Consider the following 19,028-nt stretch of genomic DNA (forward strand, 5'->3'; position numbering starts at 1 on the left):
AGCATAGAGCCTCACAAGGAGCTTGATTTCACCAACCGTGAGATGGTGACCTGAGCCGAGATTAAGAGTTGGATGCTTAACCCACTGAGCCACCCAGGCATCCATATTTTAAAAGGGAAAAAATATTAACTCCATGTAATAGTAGGAGTAGGGTCCTAAAAACTCTCATGATGAAAGAATATAAGGAAAATAGGATTAGAAGGAATTAACAAAAAGTACATATATGAAATTCCTTATTGACTTTCTATATTCATTTACAAATACTTATTTAGCATCTACACTGTTTAGTATCTACATCATTGTTAGTGATTATGATATATCAATAAATTAAACAAATATCCTTTGTACAAACTTCCAGTGATAAAGTAAATACGCTCTGGGGATACAATGTACAGCATGGTGACTATAGTACCATACTGTATATCTGAAAGTTGCTAAGAGTAGATTTTAAAAGTTCTTACCACAAGAAAAAAATCTTGCCATTATGTGTGGTAATGGATGTCAACTAGACTTATTGTGGTGATCATTTTGCAATGTATACAAATATCAAATCATTATGTTGTACTCCTGAACCTAATACAATGCTATATGTTATTTATATCTCAATAACGATTTAATTATATGGTATGTTAAGGGGTAATAAATGATACAGAAAATAGGGAAATTAGAGCAGGATAAGAATCAGAACCAGTGGGGGTATCAAGCAAGATGCTCAGGGAAGGCTTCCTGGATATGGTGATAATTTGAACAAAGATTTTAGGAGGGGAGGATATGAGACAAGAACATATGTAAGTGAAGAGAACAGTAGGCAGGGGTAATAGCTGAAGCACAGGCCCTCAGGCAGGAGGGCTTAAGAAACGATAATGGGGGGCAGTATGGCTGGGGCATCCGCTGTGAGGGGCAAGAGAAGGTGGAGGCAAGGTCAGAGAAATAAAGAAAAGTTCAAGTGAAGTTAGAGGGATAAAGAGGAGCCAGATTATGGAGTGCTATGTAAACGTTTTATGAGTAAAACATGAAGGCTTTGCAGAACTTTGAGGAGAGGAGTAACATGATCTGACTTAATTTTTCTAGTTGCTCTATTTTTAACAGATGATGGGATGAAGGTAGGGGCAAAGGTAGACACAGGGAAACCCATTAGGACCTTTTTGTAGAAATCCATGTAAAAGATGATTTAACGTGGACCAGGGCGATGGCAATGGGAGAGTGAATTTTGAGTTTGCCACATAGTTAGATATCCAAGGAAAGGTTACAAGTAGGAGGTTGTATATATGAATCTTGGGACTGGCTAGAGAAGTCTGGGATACCAGTTAAAGATCTGGGAGTTGCCAGCATATAATCATGTATAAACTCATCTATATTTTTGATGAGACTGATGAGATCATCAAGAGAGTTAGGGTAGATAAAGGACCAATGACTGAGCCCTAAGAACTTCCAACATTAAGAGGCTGGGAAGAGTAAGAAAAAATAGCAAGGAAAAATATAGTGATGCTACTAGTGATATGGGACAGTTTATTTATCTTCCATCTCAGGATGACTTCCAGAGATGATGACACTATGCCATGGTGATAGAGATGATGATGATGTGGCGGTGGTGATAAGAAAAGAAAGGAGAGGGGTGCCTGGGTGGCTCAGTCTGTCAAGCATCCAACTCTTGGTTTCTGCTCAGGTCATGATCTTGCAGTTGTGAGTTCAAGCCCCAAGTCAGGCTCCACACTGACAGCACAAAGCTTGCTTGGGATTCTCTCTCTCCCTGTCTCTCTGCCCCTCCTCTTGTCACACACCAAAATATATAAATAAACTCACTCTCTCTCTCTCTCTCTCTCAAAATATTTAAATAAGTTTAAAAAAAAGAAAAAAGAAAAGAAATGAGAATATCATGAGGATAAATTTTAAAAGGATCATATAAGCTAAATGTGAACAATGAACTGTAACTAAGTTCCTTACTAGGCAAATTAGGGGAAAAAAAAGAGAGAAAATTTAAATTAACAACATTTGGAGGACTTCAAGCTGTATTACAAAGCTGTAATCATCAAGACAGTATAGTACTGCCACAAGAACACTCAGATTAATGGAATAGAAAACAGAACTCAGAAATGGACCCACAAACATATGGTCAACTAATCTTTGACAAACCAGGAAGAATATCTAATGGAATAAAGACAGTCTCTTCAGCAAATGGTGCTGGGAAAACTGGACAGCGACATGCAGAAAAATGATCCTGGACCACTTTCTTACACCACACACAAAAATAAACTCAAAATGGATGAAAGACCTAACCATAAGACAGGAAGCCATCAAAATCCTTGAGGAGAAAGCAGGCAACAACCTCTTTGACCTTGGCCGCAGCAACTTCTTACTCAACCCGTCTCCAGAGGCAAGGGAAACAAAAGCAAAAATGAACTATTGGGACCTCATCAAAATAAAAAGCTTCTGCACAGCGAAGGAAACAATCAGCAAAACTGAAAGGCAACCAACAGAATGGGAGAAGATATTTGCAAATGACATATCAGATAAAGGGTTAGTATCCAAAATCTATCAAGAACTTCTCAAACTCAACACCCAAAAAATAAATAATCCAGTGAAGAAATGAGCAAAAGACATGAATAGCTGCTTCTCCAAAGAAGACATCCAGATGGCCAACTGACACACGAAAAAATGCTCAACATCACTCATCATCTGGGAAATACAAATCAAAACCACAATGAGATACCACCTCACACCTGTCAGAATGGCTAACATTAATAACTCAGGCAACAACAGATGTTGGTGAGGATGTGGAGAAAGAGGATCTCTTTTACACTGCTGGTGGGAATGCAAACTGGTGCAGCCACTCTGGAAAACAGTATGGAGGTTCCTCAAAAAATTAAAAATGGAACTATCCTATGACCCAGCAATTGCACTACTAGGTATTTATCCAAGGGATACAGGTGTGCTGTTTCAAAGAGGCACATGTACCCCAATGTTTATAGCAGCACTGTTGACAATAGCCAACGTATGGAAAGAGCCCAAATGTCCATCGATGGATGAATGGATAAAGAAGATGTGGTGTATATATATATACAATGGAGTATTACTCAGCAATCAAAAAGAATGAAATCTTGCCATTCACAACTATGTGGTTGGAACTGGGGGGTATTATGCTAAGTGAAATTAGTCAGAGAAAGACAAAAATCATATGACTTGACTCATATGAGGACTTTAAGAGACAAAACAGATGAACATAAGGGAAAGGAAACAAAAATAATATAAAAACAGGGAGGGGACAAAACAGAAGAGACTCATAAATATGGAGAACAAACAGAGGGTTAGTGGAGGGGTTGTAGGAGGGGGGAATGGGCTAAATGGGTAAGGAGCATTAAGGAATCTACTCCTGAAATCATTGTTGTATATATGCTAACTAACTTGGATGTAAATTTAAAAAAAAATTAAATTTAGGGGCGCCTGGGTGGCTCAGTCGGTTAAGCGTCCGACTTCAGCTCAGGTCATGATCTCGTGGTCCGCGAGTTCGAGCCCCACGTCGGGCTCTGGGCTGATGGCTCAGAGCCTGGAGCCTGCTTCCAGTTCTGTGTCTCCCTCTCTCTCTGCCCCTCCCCCGTTCATGCTGTCTGTCTCAAAAATAAATAAACGTTAAAAAAAATTTTTTTAATTAAATTTAAAATATATTAAAAAAATTTTAATAAAATAAAATGAAAAAAATGTTTTAAATAAATTAACAATATTTGGAATTGGAATGAAAAGGGAATTATCCATACAGATTCTTCAGACATTAAAAAGATAATAAAAATGTTATGAGCAACTTTATGGTAACAAATTCAACAACTTAGAAGAAATGGAAAAGTTCTTTGGAAAATACACCTTATCAAAATTGACACAAAATTAAATACAAATCTGAATATCCCTATATCTATTAAAGAAATTGAATCCTTTTCAAAACCTTTCCCACAAGAAAATCCAATGACTTCACTGGTGAATGTGCCTCTAAAATATTTAAGAAATAATTAATACAAATTTTATAGAAAACTCTTTCAGAAAATAGAGAACATAAAACTCTCCAATTTCTTTCATAAGGACATCATAATCCTGATACTGAAACCTGGCAAAGACATTACAAAAATGTTAAGACCAACATCTCTCTTGAATTTAACCCCAAAAATCCTCAATAAAATGTTAGCAAATAATAAACTATGGAAGTACTAGAAGAAAACATTATCTTGGAATGAGGAAAGCATTTCTAGCTATAATTTAAAATTCAGTAGACAAAGGAAAAGAATGGGGGCACCTGGCTGGCTCAGTCATTGGGGCATACTTTTGATCTCAAGGTCATGCGTTCAAGCTCCATTCTGGGCATAGAAATTACTTAATAAAAAAATAAAAATAAAAAAGGAATAGAATGATGACTACATAAAAATAAAAAACCTTCCTTTTCCATTTACTTCAGGAACAATAAATCTAAATTCAAATAAAAAGGCTTCTGCAAGGCAAGATACATGATAAATAAAGTCAAAAAACAAATAATGAATATTTGCAAAATACATCATACATAGAAAAAGCCTAGTGTCTTTAATATATGTGAATTACATATATATATATATATATTTACAATATAATACCCTGCGAAATTAATGTGTCTTAGAAATATTAATATAATCAATATTAATGTATAAATAATATCTATATATATTATATCCTAGAAATCAGTAAGAAAAAGATCAATAATTCAATAGACAAATAGACAATGATAAGACCAAACATTTCACAAAGAAATACAAAACATTCTTAAATATATAAAAATATGCTTAATGCTTTACATAATAAGAGAAATAAAAATTCTCTTATATTAGCAAAAACTCAAGTTTGATGATATTCTTTTGTCAAGGGTGGTGAGAGTTTAAACTGGTATAGCCCTTATGTAAGGTAATTTGACTATAGATTTTATTCTGGCATTTACTCTTCTGGAATTTGCTTTGCAGTCATACTTGCACACACATGAAATCTTATCCAGTATATAACACTATATAGGTGTAACAAAAAAAAGAGAAAAAGTTTGTATGTGATGAGGAAAGGTCTCTAAGATAAAGTAATCAAAACAAAGGGAAAATAATACATATAGGACACTGTATTTTACGTAAAAAGATGGAAGAATAAGAACATATGTTTATATGGTTGTATGTGTAACAAAACTCAAGTGTATACGCGGAAGTAGTAACATTGATAACCTGAGTTATACAGGTAGAAACATGGGAAGGAGATTCTTCAGATATATCTTTATTTTTTAAGCCACATAAATATATTAAATATTGAAAACGATTTTAAGTAGTTTCTTTAAAAAAAATCCAGGCAGCTCATGGAATCTCTGAGTGCTAGATACAGACACAAACAATGCTTAAAATCCCATCCAAGTTTCCACTGCATTGACAATGGAAATGGCACCACCCCTGGAACCCGGCCACTACTGCCTAGGGAAGCTGGAGGCCTTATTAACTGTCCCAAAAACTGTTAGTATTTTTTCATTAAAAATGACTTGAGGGGTGCCTGGGTGGCTCAGTCAATTAAGCGTCCACCTCTAGATTTTGGCTCAGGTCACGATCTCACAGTTTGTGGGTGAGAGCCCTACACTGGGCTCTTTGTTGGGTATGTGGAGCCTGCTTGGGATTCTTTCTCTCTCCCTCTCTCCTTCTCTCTTCTCTCTCTCTCTGCAAGGGGCCCCTTGCCCCCTGCCTTCAAAATAAATAAATAAACATTTTTTTAAAAACACAACTTGAAGCACGGGAGGCTAAATACCTTGCCTAAGATATGCTACTAGCAAGTGTGAAATTGTGATACAAACATAAGTGGTATGACTTTAAAATTCCCCCAACTAACTGCTATCCTGTGCTGTTGCCCTTAGATAGGCTGACTGGTCTGCTCTAGTAATTTTTTACCCTCTTTATATCATTGTAGTTAGTCATTCTAGTCTTTTCTATTTGCCACACATAGTTCTATGAAAGGATTGCTTTCAATGACTTTACTGGGGAAGAATGAAGCATGGATTTAGTAATAGATCAAGTAATAGATCTACTAATAGATTAGTAATAGATCAAGTTTTCCAGATTCAGCTTTGGTTTTGCTTTCCAAATCGTTCTATTTCTCTTCATTAGCACTGGATGATGTGAACAGCTCTGGCCAGGACTTTCTAAAATGTCATTAAATGTGTTCATACCTTAAAAACTTTAATCTGCTCCATTACTGTGGAGCACATAATAATAGTAGGATTCTCTTTCGGTTCTTCTTCCAGTTTGTCCTCTCCCAGAGACCGCTTTTTTGCTGCCTTTCTTTTTTCTTGCAATTCTTTCTTATGCTTCATTTGGAAAAATTTCAGTGTCTTAAAAACTTCTCGGGAAAATTCATCTACATCAGCTTCCATGTTTTCCCCATTGAGGTCCAAAAAGCCTCCATCCATCCACCTGGATTGAAAGAAAAAATACTAAACTCAGAAATGTCTGGAGTGTAAAGGGGGACTTAGATATTCTTTAGGCTCGACTCTCATAAAAGAAACAACTGTGGGCAAGAGAAGTTACGTTTTTCTTAATCACACAGGTAGAGCTGATGGTAGAGAGAGAAGATTAACACCATCATCTCAGCCATGCTGCATGTGCTACAATACCTATCAGACTGTAAATGGATGACTAAGGGTAACCAAATAAAATGCAGATTTGACTCCAAAAATATTAGTCAAATTCATTAATTGCATTAAAAAGTGAATCAGTTCTGGAAAACCCAAGTGACACTTTACATATTATATTGGTAAGGGTAGGTGCTACCTTAGCAATGGTTGACACTTCTGTGTGACACTTGGTTCTCTTTCAAATGGATGAATATGTCCTACTTTCAAACACTTAACCAACAACAACATCAAATATCACTGCAACATTTTACAAGTCCTTCCATATCATTTGCTTAATTTTAAAAAAAATGTTTATTTACTTCCGAGAGAGTACTAGCAGGGGAGGGGCAGAGAGAGAGGGAGACACAGAATCCAAAGCAGGCTCCAGACTCTGAGCTGTCAGCACAGAGCCTGATGCGGGGCTTGAACCCATGAACCATGAGATCACGACCTGAGCTGAAGTCGGATGCTCAACTGACTGAGCCACCCAGGTGCCCCAGATTTGCTTAATTTTTATTACACTAACAAAAATTACCGTTTTTCTGTTCGCTGCCACTTGAGAACAAAATTAAAAAACTTCTGATAGGGCTCAATGTTCACTTTTAATTTATCCAGTTCAGGATATTTTGTCAATTCCCATTTGAAAAGTTCCTCTTCCTTATTAATAAACTGAACTGCTTCTTCAGACTCCTGAATACGTTTCTGTAGTTGCCTTACATCTGTCACATACTGAAAGCAAATAATTGTTTATCTCAAGAAATATCCAAGTAACGTTATTAAAATAAGATTATACGACACTGCATGGGCTGTGTTCTTGCATTTATATTAAGGCTTTAAATATCAACTTCACAACAGAACTATGGTATAGAGTACAGAGCAAAATGTATGGGTCTGTCTATTTTACAGATAGAAAACTAAGTCACAAGAAAGATACATGAATAGTACCAGCTCAGGCCTAAGAGTCAGACCTTGTTTGCCAGAGTAAGCATATGTTTTTCATGTTTTTAAATGTATGCAAACATGTCGTGTATTAATCTACAGGCTTGTCATAGCTACCGTCTTCTGTGTTCATCACACCTGTTGCATGCGGTCCAGTTCTGCAAATTCTGTAAACTCTTCCATGCGGCGTGATTCCTTTTCTATTTCCAAAATCACTTTCTCTCTCTTGGCTATCAGCTCATTTTCTTTTTCACGTTTTGCATTCTCAATAAGCTTTTTAAGAGACAATTTAATCAGGTTAATTATTTTGTTACAAAGGAAATTTATCAAATCAGAAATCTGAACGCTTTTTGTAGTAATAAAAACCACCACAGAAGTAAAAATGAGTACAAGAATGAAACACCGACCAGTATAAAAATGCAAATAATAATAAACCACACAGAAAATTTTCCCTAGCTTTCTGAGTGATGGTAACAATTCTTACATATTAATTAGATACTTTATTTAACAGATAGATCCCATGTGTCAAGAACTATTCAACACGTTACTTATATTAGCACAGTTATTGTTATTATTCTTATTACTTCAGAGATGAAGACATTTAGACTTATAGAAATCAAGAGGTATGCCCAACGTCACAAAGTCACAAAAGTCAAGATCTGCATTAGAACTTGGGTTTATGTGACTGAAGTCCATGCTTTTTATTACTACACCATCTCACTTCCCACCATAGGAGAGACTGCTTTACACTAGAACTTTTCCAAAATCTAAAGTATACTCAGTCTGATACTGGGCAAGTTACTTAACTTCTCTGAGACTCATTTTTCTCATCTATGAAATGGGGAATTAGAAACACCTGGGATTTTTGCGAGTATTAAATGAGTTACTAAATGCAAAGCACTTAAGGCAGTGCTTACTATTATTATTATTATCAACTTACAATAGTTCTGACCTCTTTTTTTTTCTGTTTCATTTGCAAAGTTTTTATTAGGACCTTTTATATATGACCTTTAGAGCTCATAAATCACATTCTTTTTTTTTTTTTTCAACGTTTATTTATTTTTGGGACAGAGAGAGACAGAGCATGAACGGGGGAGGGGCAGAGAGAGAGGGAGACACAGAATCGGAAACAGGCTCCAGGCTCTGAGCCATCAGCCCAGAGCCCGACGCGGGGCTCAAACTCACGGACCGCGAGATCATGACCCGAGCCGAAGTCGGACGCTTAACCGACTGCGCCACCCAGGCACCCCATAAATCACATTCTTAATCTGGCTCTGCTTACTACTTTTTCCCTCCAAGAAGTCTCCCAAAGTTATAAAAAATAGAAATTTATAAATATACATTGAGAATTATGCACAGTTTTTACACAATAATAGTTGGGTCGATGTTTCCAGCTGTCTAATCATCTCCCAGGACCTCTCATCTGAAACAGAATGACGGACTCTGAAATCTCGACAGCAGAAATGGCAACTCTGGCCCCAACCCACCATCCACCCTCAGCATCACGGCACTGGGCAGGTGTTGGTTTTGGACAGTCATGGCAAAAGAGGAAGTGCAGAAAGGCTAGTTGGGATGGCGGTGCTGTGAGCAGAGGACAGAAGCCGGGAAGGTTTCAGCCCTGTTTCTGCCACAGCTCATACCTGGGACTGTATTTAAACTCTTGGCCCAAGAATCGCCAAGAGCCGAACCACAGACTCAGCATAGGCCCAATCTGACTGTGGCCAACTGGAAGAGTTCCAGGCCATTACAAACCTGAAAAACGCTTCCTTGGTCCAGAGTTGGGGAACCCAAATGTCTCCCTAGTGTGTCGTCCTCAGTCACTAACAAGCAGCTCTTTCCTTCCAGGCAATGGGATGGAGTGCCTGGAGTTACAGTGAGGCCAGAGGGACATGGTAGCTGCTGTCAAGTAGTTCTGACCTCTTTAATGTCAGTCCCACTTCTACCAGACCCTGTATTAAGCCTAACATCCTGTCCTAAGCCTGCAGGACCATAAACGTTGCTGGCCCCAAACTCATATTGACACACGAAGTTACTTTTTAAAGGTAGATTAAATAAATGTGCTTAAAACGTCAGAATACAAAAGTACATACTGAAAAATATATTCACCTCATCATTTTCATCAAAGATGGGATTAATTTTCCAAGGCCACATAAGGACAGTTGAATTTAAAGCTAAGTCTTCTGGAGGAAATAGGAAAACATCTAAAAAGTAACTCATTCGGCGTTTGGATTCCTACAAAAGAAACTCCAGGTATAATACACCATATAGGAAATAAACACATTAGGGAAAAGAAAAGAACCAACAATTTCTAATACTCTTTCAAATTTCAATTTGACTCAGATTATTAACTGATATTTCATATTACCCAAATCACATGGGTATTTCAGTAGCTGTAAGATTATTTACTTGCTTCACACCACACAGCTGTAGACTTCTATGCTGGAAATAAAGCATTTTATTTATTTTTTTTTTCTTTTTTTTTTTTTTCAATTTTTTTTTTTCAACTTTTTTTATTTTTGGGACAGAGAGAGACAGAGCATGAACGGGGGAGGGGCAGAGAGAGAGGGAGACACAGAATCGGAAACAGGCTCCAGGCTCTGAGCTATCAGCCCAGAGCCCGACGCGGGGCTCGAACTCACGGACCGCGAGATCATGACCTGGCTGAAGTCGGCCGCTCAACCGACTGCGCCACCCAGGCGCCCCGAAATAAAGCATTTTAAAGGTTTTATCTTTAAAAAAATTTTTTTAATGTTTATATATTTTTGAAAGAAAGAAAGACTGTGTGAGTGGGGGAGGGGCAGAGAGCAAGGGAGGCACAGAATCCGTAGCAGGCTCCAGGCTCTGAGCTGTCAGTACAGAGCCCAGTGCGGGGCTCGAAACCACCAATTGTGAGATCATGACCTGAGCTGAAGTCAGACACTTCACCAACTGAGCCACCCAGGTGCCTCTAAAGGTTTCATCTTGAAGTTGACTAACCATAAAGGTACTCTTGGTCCTCCTTGTGCATGACTGAAAAAGGTGATCAAATATGCAGCTTTTGTTTGACACTTTCAACTTTTGATTTCAAAGAATTTTGTATTTTTGGGGTGCCTGAGTGGCTCAGTTGGTGAAGTGTCTGACTTCAGCTCACGTCATGATCTCATGGTTCGTGGGTTTGAGCCCCATGTTGGGCTCTGTGCTGACAGCTCAGAGCCTGGAGCCTGCTTCAGATTCTGTGTCTCCCTCTCTCTCTGTTCCTCCCCCACTCAAACTCCCTGACTCTCTCTCTCTCTCTCTCTCTCTCAAAAAATAAAGACTTAAATTTTTTAAATGAATTTTATATTTTTTATTATTATGTATTTACTTTTGAATCTTTGGTGACATAGATTTTAGCATCTTTTGTTTTGTTTTGTATCTTCAATGACATTATCACCTTTCTCGCCTACCACTGACATACAGCAATTGTCCAGGAAGAGTTTGGGGTGAAAGTCAGATCCTGTTTCCCATAGTAAGTACATGTTTTTCTTACATATTTTTCCTCTTTGCAAAGGGTAAAAATAACCTTTAAACCAGTAGATTGACATGAATGGATAAATTGAGGACCTTTACCTCCTATCGCTTTCATTGATTCATATGCAGTGCTGTAATTTTTAAGAATTAAAATACATATTGAGGAGGGCACCTTTTGGGATGAGCACTGGGTGTTGTATGGAAACCAATTTGACAATAAATTTCATATATTGAAAAAAAAGAATTAAAATACAGACTCAAATTTACAGATCTAATTTACAAGTTTTTGGTATGACATATATAGTATATATGTATATAATATGTATATAATGTGTACAATGCATATTATATTGCATGTAGAAATATAACTTTCAAAACTTCATCTATGCAATTAACTATATTAATAGATTAAAGGAGAAAAAGCATAGATGCAAAAAAGAAAGGATTTGATAAAATTCAATATCCATTTATAATATAAAAAAAAAAACCTGAAAGGTACAGCCTCCAGTTATGGAATGAATACGTTACGGAGATAAAAGGTACAGAATAGGGAATATAGTCAATGGTATTGTAATAGTGCTGTATTGTGCAAATATGGTAACTACATTTGTGAGCACAGCATAAGGTACAGAGTTGTCGAATCACTATGTTGTAAACTTGAAACTGATGTGACATTGTGTGTCAACTATACCTCAATTTTTTTTTAAAAAGGGGGGGAGCTCAAAATAAACAAATAAATAGCACCTAATAGAAGAGCGGATACTCATCCGATAAAGGTACCTATTAAAGAAACACACACACACCAAATGTCATACTTAATAGTGAAATATTGAAAGCTCCCCCCTTGAGGTTGGGATCAAGTGATTACTGTACTAGAGTCCTAGTCAGTCCATCGTAGCAAAGAAAATAAACAAGATTTTGGAAATGTGTAATGTTTATGAGGACAGAACCAAAACTCTTATTATTTGCAATTTATATGATGGTTTATGTAGACATCCCAAAAGAATTTCAACTATTAAGATAAAGAAGGGAAATAAAACATATGTAACATTTTTGAAGTTAAAGTTTTTAAAGAAAAAAGAAACCTCAAAAATTAAGAAAAAATTTACCAATAGATATTAAGGGATACATAACAATAAATTTATATTATAGCCCTAAGTAGAAAATAAATATCCCTTAGTTCATAGTGATATGAATAAGTAATTGAATAAATTAATAAGTGGAAAAGCAGACAAATCTCTCATGCAGAAGAAATCCAAATAAATTATGTAGCTACTCCATGGTAAAGGAGGAGAGCATAACTCCCCAATTCTGAAGTGTGGGTTGCATATAGTGACTTCCTTCCAGAGAGGACATCACAGGAAGGGGGAGAAAAGGGTGGAGAGACTTGATAAACACTACTTAAGACTAGTGGTCAAGGTCAACATTAATAGTGATAAGTCATGTTGATAATATGTACCCTTGATACGATGTGATGATGTGTGTACACTTAACCTTTGTGATTCTCTTTCCAAAAGCCCACTACCTCAGTCTAGTCAAGAGAAAAACATCAGATGAATTCCAACAGAGGGCCATCCTATGATATACCTGACCTGTACTTCGCAACACTGTCAAGGCCATTAAAGAGCAAAACAAAACAAAACAAATCTGAGAAACTATCCGAGCCCAGAGGAGCCTAAGAAAACACAACTAGAGGGGTGCCTGGGTAGTTCAGTTGGTTAAATGTCCGACTTTAGCTCAGGTCACAATCTCACAGTCGGTGGGTTCAAACCCTGCATCAGGCTCTGTGCTGACAGCTGAGAGCCCAGAGCCTGCTTTGGATTCTGTGTCTCCCTCTCTCTCTGCCCACCCCACCCCCATACTCTATCTCTCTTAAAAATAAACATTAAAATTAAATAAATAAATAAATAAATAAATAAATAAATAAATAAATAAATAAATAAAATATTGTAATTAAAAGATTCTTACCTTGATCCGTAAAATCAACTCTTGAATCCCTATAGTCCGGGCTTTTTCTACATAAGATATCAGATCCATCATCTCTTCTGTTGTCTCAGGGACTTTTAATGCATGCTCTTTAATTGCTTCAAAATCACTGCAGATACTGACACAATGCTCTGCTTTACTATGGTTACAGTAATTAATGCTATATCATATTTGATATATGTGTCATAAATATTACAAAATATGAACCGTGATAGCCTCAAAATATTAAATCACTAAGACGTCTTGAAACATTTAAGGACAACTTAGCTGATGTAACTTGGTATACATCATACATCTACAAAAATCTATGAAATTGACATAACATTTTTATGTAGAAACTATGGTATATTAGAAAAAATTTTTCTATGGATCTCTTCAACTCTCTTGAACATCCAGCTAAGCAGTGTGATGTAGAGTGTACTTAGGAATGGTAAGCAGGCCAATGTGAATACAAAGAAGGAGACATTATGAAGCTGGAGAGGTGAGCAGTAATTAGATCACGTAGGGCTTAATATGTCATTCTTGATTTTCAAAAATTTAGGAGGGATGCAACAAAGTGGACAATGCCAAAAAGACAGGTGATCCTACGAGGGCACTTTCACCTTGCTAGAGCAGAATCTGTGTCCCTTTGGGTGAGACAGTACCACAAAAGACAAAGGCAGACAAAATGAGAGCAAATGATTGGCCCAAACAGATGCTAAACTAAACAGTGAGTAAGAAAAGCATTCTTTAATGATTATTTATTTAATAAATTGTACCTAGTGGCACACATTCCTCCTTTTGATGTTATCTATCTCAAGTAGGGAATTTAAATGGAAAAGAATGAAAGAATGAACTAGATAGAGGAAACTGGACAAATTTTCAGCTGCTCTTATGTCATGGGTTTATAATAATATACAGTTATTTTGTTGGAAGTGACAGAATTTTCCAGAAAAGTCACAGATACCACAAAAATAAATACCAAAATCGGGGCGCCTGGGTGGCGCAGTCGGTTAAGCGTCCGACTTCAGCCAGGTCACGATCTCGCGGTCTGGGAGTTCGAGCCCCGTGTCAGGCTCTGGGCTGATGGCTCGGAGCCTGGAGCCTGTTTCCGATTCTGTGTCTCCCTCTCTCTCTGCCCCTCCCCCATTCATACTCTGTCTCTCTCTGTCCCAAAAGTAAATAAACGTTGAAAAAAAAAATTTAAAAAAAAAAATACCAAAAAATGTTATGTTAAACATAAATCATTTTTTGATTAAGGCATTGTTGTGGCTCTTATTCCATGGGATTGTTAGAAACGAATGCTTTGCCATTGTTGATATCTTTTTGTGTAGTATACTTTTGTACAAAGCATGCCTGACAATACTTCATTTTTTGACAGTCAAATTTTAAGTTTGTTTGTTTGTTTGTTTGTTTGTTTGTTTGTTTTTGAGATAGAGCAGGGAAGGGGCAGAGAGAGAGGGAGACAGAGAAGCCCAAGGCAGGGCTCCAGCCCATGAACTGTGAGATCCAGACCTAGCTGAAACTGAGACGGACACTTAACTGACTGACTAAGCCACCCAGGTGTCCCTGACAGGCATATACTTTTTGTTTACTTAAAAACATTTATTGATGTGATGGCTCCCTTCATTGGGAGACTATTCTACACCAAGCACAGTGCCAGATGCTTTACAAACATAATCTGTGGAGGTTCCCAGGTGGCTCAGTCAGTTAAGCATCCAACTTGAGCTCAGGTCATGATTCCACGGTTTGTGAGTTCAAGCCCTGCATTGGGCTCTCTGCTGTCAGCACAAAGCCCACTTCAGATCCTCTGTCTCCCTCTCTCTCTGCCCCTCCCCCTTGCCCCCTCATGCTCACACTCTCTCTCTCAAAAATAAACATTTAAAAAAATGTAATCTGTGATCCTAACATTAGTCCTTCAGGGAAAGTATTATTTTTCACAGCTGGCACAACAGAAAACTGAGGCTCAGGGAAATTAACTAATTTGCCTGGAGTTATAGAACTAGTTCATTACAGAGCCAGGATTCAAATCTAGATCTTTCTGACTCTAAAGCACATGATTTTTTCACATTGCTTCTGGGAAAATAAACATACTAGCTAACATTGATTGAATGCCATGTCCCAGGCACTGTGCTAGGTGCTTTACATGTATTAGTTTTAGTCCTTACAGAAGTTACAAACTAAGATTCTTTTGGAGACAGGCAGGTAACAGATGAATTAAATGAGTTGGATGATGAGTTGATTCAGCAGTGGGTGAACAAACCAAAGGACACATTCCATATAAAATGGAAACTGCTTCTCAGTTCCACCTACCACTGCAGGCCCAACAAGGTACAGTCTTCCCACCTTTTCAAGAAAAGTAAAAGATCTGGATTGTGTGTGCGTGCATGCGTGTGTGTGTGTGTGTGTGTGTGTGTGTGTGTGTGTGTCAACATTTTGAAATGTTGACAGCTAATTCAAAATGTGTTTAGACAGGGGCACCTGGATGGCTCAGTGAGAATCTGACTTCGGCTCAGGTCATAATCTTGCAGTTCTTGAGTTCAACCACCACATGGGGCTCACTGCTGTCAGTGGGGAGCCCACTTCAGATCCTCTGTCCCCATCTCTCTCTGCTCCTCCCCTGCTCTCTCTCTCTCAAAAAATAAAATAAAATACAGGGCTCCTGGGTGGCTCAGTCGGTTAAGCATCTACTTTCGGCTCAAGTCATGATCTCACGGTTTGTGAGTTCGAGCCTTGCATCGGGCTCTGTGCTGACAGCTCAGAGCCTGGAGCCTGCTTCGGATTCTGTGTCTCCCCCTCTCTCTACGCCTCCCCTGCTCACGCTCTGTGTCTGTCTCTCAATAATAAATAAACATTAAAAATTTTTTTAAAAAAATAAAAATAAAAATAAAATAAAATAATTTTTTAAAATGTGTTTAAACATGGGTGCCAGGGTGGCACAGTCAGTTAAGTGTCTGACTTGGGCTCAAGTCATGATCTCGCAGTTTATGAGTTCGAGACCCACGTCAAGCTCTGTGCTGACAGCTTGGAGCCTAGAGCCTGCTTCATATTCTGTATCTTCCTCTCTCTCTGCTCCTCCCCTGTTCTCTCTCTCTCTCTCTCTCTCTCTCTCTCTCTCTCTCTCTCAAAAATAAATAAACATTAAAATACGTTTAAAAAAATGAAACCCAGCATGAGACAAGGAAAAAGTGTCTGCGTGACATATCCAACTAGCAAGCCACTAGTTTATGAATCTAATTTTACAACCACTCTGCAAAGTAGGTATTGCTGTCTCTATTTTACAGATGATAAAAATAAGTTAGGTAAGACCACAATATTGGGGTCGGGAACAATCCAAGATCTTCCCAATATCATTGAAAGTTTATAGTCTTTCTGTTTTCATGCAGCCTGTATCCAAACACTAGTTTATTTCAGTTTCTTAAAAAAAAAAAAAATCCTGTGTTTCCTCAAAACAATTCTCAAACCATATCAAACAAACAAAAACCAGACCAATGGGACTACAAGGGAAAGTCCTTAGGAGGCAGCTGTGAAGAAAAAATTGTAAGAACTTATATTTTAATCTTTAAAAAAATTTTTTTTAATTGAGGCACCTGGATGGCTCAGTCGGTTGGGCATCCGACTTCGGCTCAGGTCATGGTTTTACAGTTCATGGATTTGAGCTCCGCATCGGGCTCTGTGCTGACAGCTCTGAGCCTGGAGTCTGTTTTGGATTCTGTGTCTCCTTCTCTCTCTGCCCCTCCCCCGCTAGCACTCTGTCTGGCTCTGTCCCAAAAATAAACAAACATTTAAAAATTTGTTTTTAATTTTTTTAAGTTTATTTACTTACTTATTTTTTAGTAATCTCTACACCCAGTGTGGGTCTCAAACTCACAACCCCAAGATCAAGAGTCACATGCTCTTCTGAATAAGCCATCCAGGCACCCCCTAACCTTTTAAACAAGAGTTATCATTAGCAAAATATTTCTTTTAACCCTATAATTCCAAGTTTAGCAATTAATTCTACTTACCTTTCATTTTCTTTTCTATGTTTTGAAGCTATGTCATTTAATAATATGTTTGCAAAGGCTTTTGCTTTGTTTGTTAGACCCGTCTTCAAATCTTCACAATCCAAACGCACCATAGGGAAATGAACCCACTGAGGCAAAAGCATTATTTCTGAGGCGAGACTGAGAAATCTTCCTATAAACTTAAAAAAATAAAAAAGCATTTAAAAATCAGATCCAAGTATATTACTTGCACAGCTAGAAACCTTCAAAACAAAGTACAAATTGTTGAGCAAAGATACCCTAAAATTTTTCCCACATGGCTCCCACTTACATTTCCAACTTCATCTTCTAAATTTGCTGTGTACTACATTCCTATGTTACCTATTCTTCACCTATCTTGGTCATGCTACAGTTCCTCTGTACCTATAAACATCTCCTTCAAAGCCTGGCTCATTTTTCACTTCTTCAAGAAACTGTCACCAATATTCCGAAGCAGATGCAACCACTCCCTCTTCTGTGCTTCCACAACACCTTGTTCACATCTCCATTCCAGCACCTATCTGTACATATCATGGTTGTTATTCCTATGTCTGACTTCCAGGCCAAATATAAGCTCCTGAGGATAACGTGCGTGTGTTATTTATCTTAACATCACCAAAACCTTGCTAGGTGTCTGAATGTGATGAAGAGATTTTTGTTGAAGCAATGAATGAGTTAATGAATGACTAAAGAAATTATGGGGTGAGGAGAGCCTGGGTGGCTCAGTTGGTTGAGATTCGGACTCCTGATTTTGGCTCACGTCATGATCCCAGGGTCGTGGGATTGAGCCCCATGTGAGGCTCAGCACTGAGCATGCAGCCTGCTTAAGAATCTCTCTCTCCGGGCGCCTGGGTGGCTCAGTCGGTTAAGCGTCCGACTTCAGCTCAGGTCACGATCTCGCGGTCCGCGAGTTCGAGCCCCGCGTCGGGCTCAGGGCTGATGGCTCAGAGCCTGGAGCCTGCTTCCGATTCTGTGTCTCCCTCTCTCTCTGCCCCTCCCCCATTCATGCTCTGTCTCTCTCTGTCTCAAAAATAAATAAACGTTAAAAAAAAAAATTAAAAAAAAAAAAAGAATCTCTCTCTCTCCCTCTGCCCCTCTCCCCCACTTTCTCTCTCTCTCTAAAATAAAATAAAATAAAATAATAAATTATGAAATGAACCTATGAATTTACTATAATGATGTTCTGAATGAGACATTCTATTAACTTCAATTGAAGCATTTACTTTACAGGGAAAAAAATTCACCCTAATTTTAAAACAGAAATTCAAAGGCACTCATGAAAAACAGAATTACCACTTACTTCTGTGTATTCATCAAAAGTATGATCTTCTGCTTGGAAAGTCTCTATCAGCTCAACTGCAGACCCATCAAGAAGCCAATTATATTTTTCAACTGAAAATTAATAACCTAATTTAAATCTCAACAATAAGACCCATTCAAAAAGATAAAGTGTTTTGTTGATATGGTCAGGGAAATGAGTAGACTATTCAATTAAATATTATTAATAGAGAATTAACATACATTAATAAAATAGACCTAACAAGCAAACCAGGTTAAACATGACATTTTAAAATAAAGATAATAGTGTATGCTAATGATCTTACAATAATATAGAGGTACTGTTAAGCCATTGATTAACAGAATGTCAAGTAACAATCCTGACCCCATACATACTTGAGGAGACTATAAAACTGAGCTGCAGTCTCTTCAAAACTATTCTTCGAAATTATCTTGAGTTAACTCTTGGTTTAGCTTTCTCCTTATTCCAACATCTCTTCTCTCTATCTTTTTGCTTCATCACCCTGTTCCAATTATCATTCACCCATTAGACTTGACAACAGAATTCAAGTTTCTTAGGTTGGGTTGGATCTGTAATTCTGCCAAAAGCCATGCCTATGCTCACTTCTGGTTCTTCCTGCTCTTTCATGACAGCCCAAGACAACCAAATATCTGACCAATTTCTAGTA

The 19,028-nt window shown here is 37.7% G+C and overlaps 1 protein-coding gene across 4 annotated transcripts in view; it reads right to left on the minus strand.

The window, feature by feature from the left end:
• DNAH12 (dynein axonemal heavy chain 12) overlaps window positions 1–19,028 on the minus strand; it is a 227,759-nt gene that overhangs the window by 177,507 nt on the left and 31,224 nt on the right. For 2 of the 4 annotated variants that reach the window (XM_047849470.1, XM_047849471.1), the window contains 7 exons: window positions 18,362–18,453; window positions 17,044–17,222; window positions 13,040–13,175; window positions 9,689–9,814; window positions 7,721–7,855; window positions 7,179–7,372; window positions 6,200–6,443 (listed from right to left, as the gene is read on the minus strand). In XM_047849470.1, the coding sequence (XP_047705426.1) occupies window positions 6,200–6,443; window positions 7,179–7,372; window positions 7,721–7,855; window positions 9,689–9,814; window positions 13,040–13,175; window positions 17,044–17,222; window positions 18,362–18,453 (1,106 nt within the window). Of the gene's footprint in view, window positions 1–6,199; window positions 6,444–7,178; window positions 7,373–7,720; window positions 7,856–9,688; window positions 9,815–13,039; window positions 13,176–17,043; window positions 17,223–18,361; window positions 18,454–18,735; window positions 18,971–19,028 lie in introns of those variants that run through there. The other 2 variants (XM_047849473.1, XM_047849472.1) reach the window with 2 other exon arrangements.

Source organism: Prionailurus viverrinus, chromosome A2, assembly GCF_022837055.1.
Source record: "Prionailurus viverrinus isolate Anna chromosome A2, UM_Priviv_1.0, whole genome shotgun sequence".
Taxonomy (NCBI): Eukaryota; Metazoa; Chordata; class Mammalia; order Carnivora; family Felidae; genus Prionailurus; species Prionailurus viverrinus.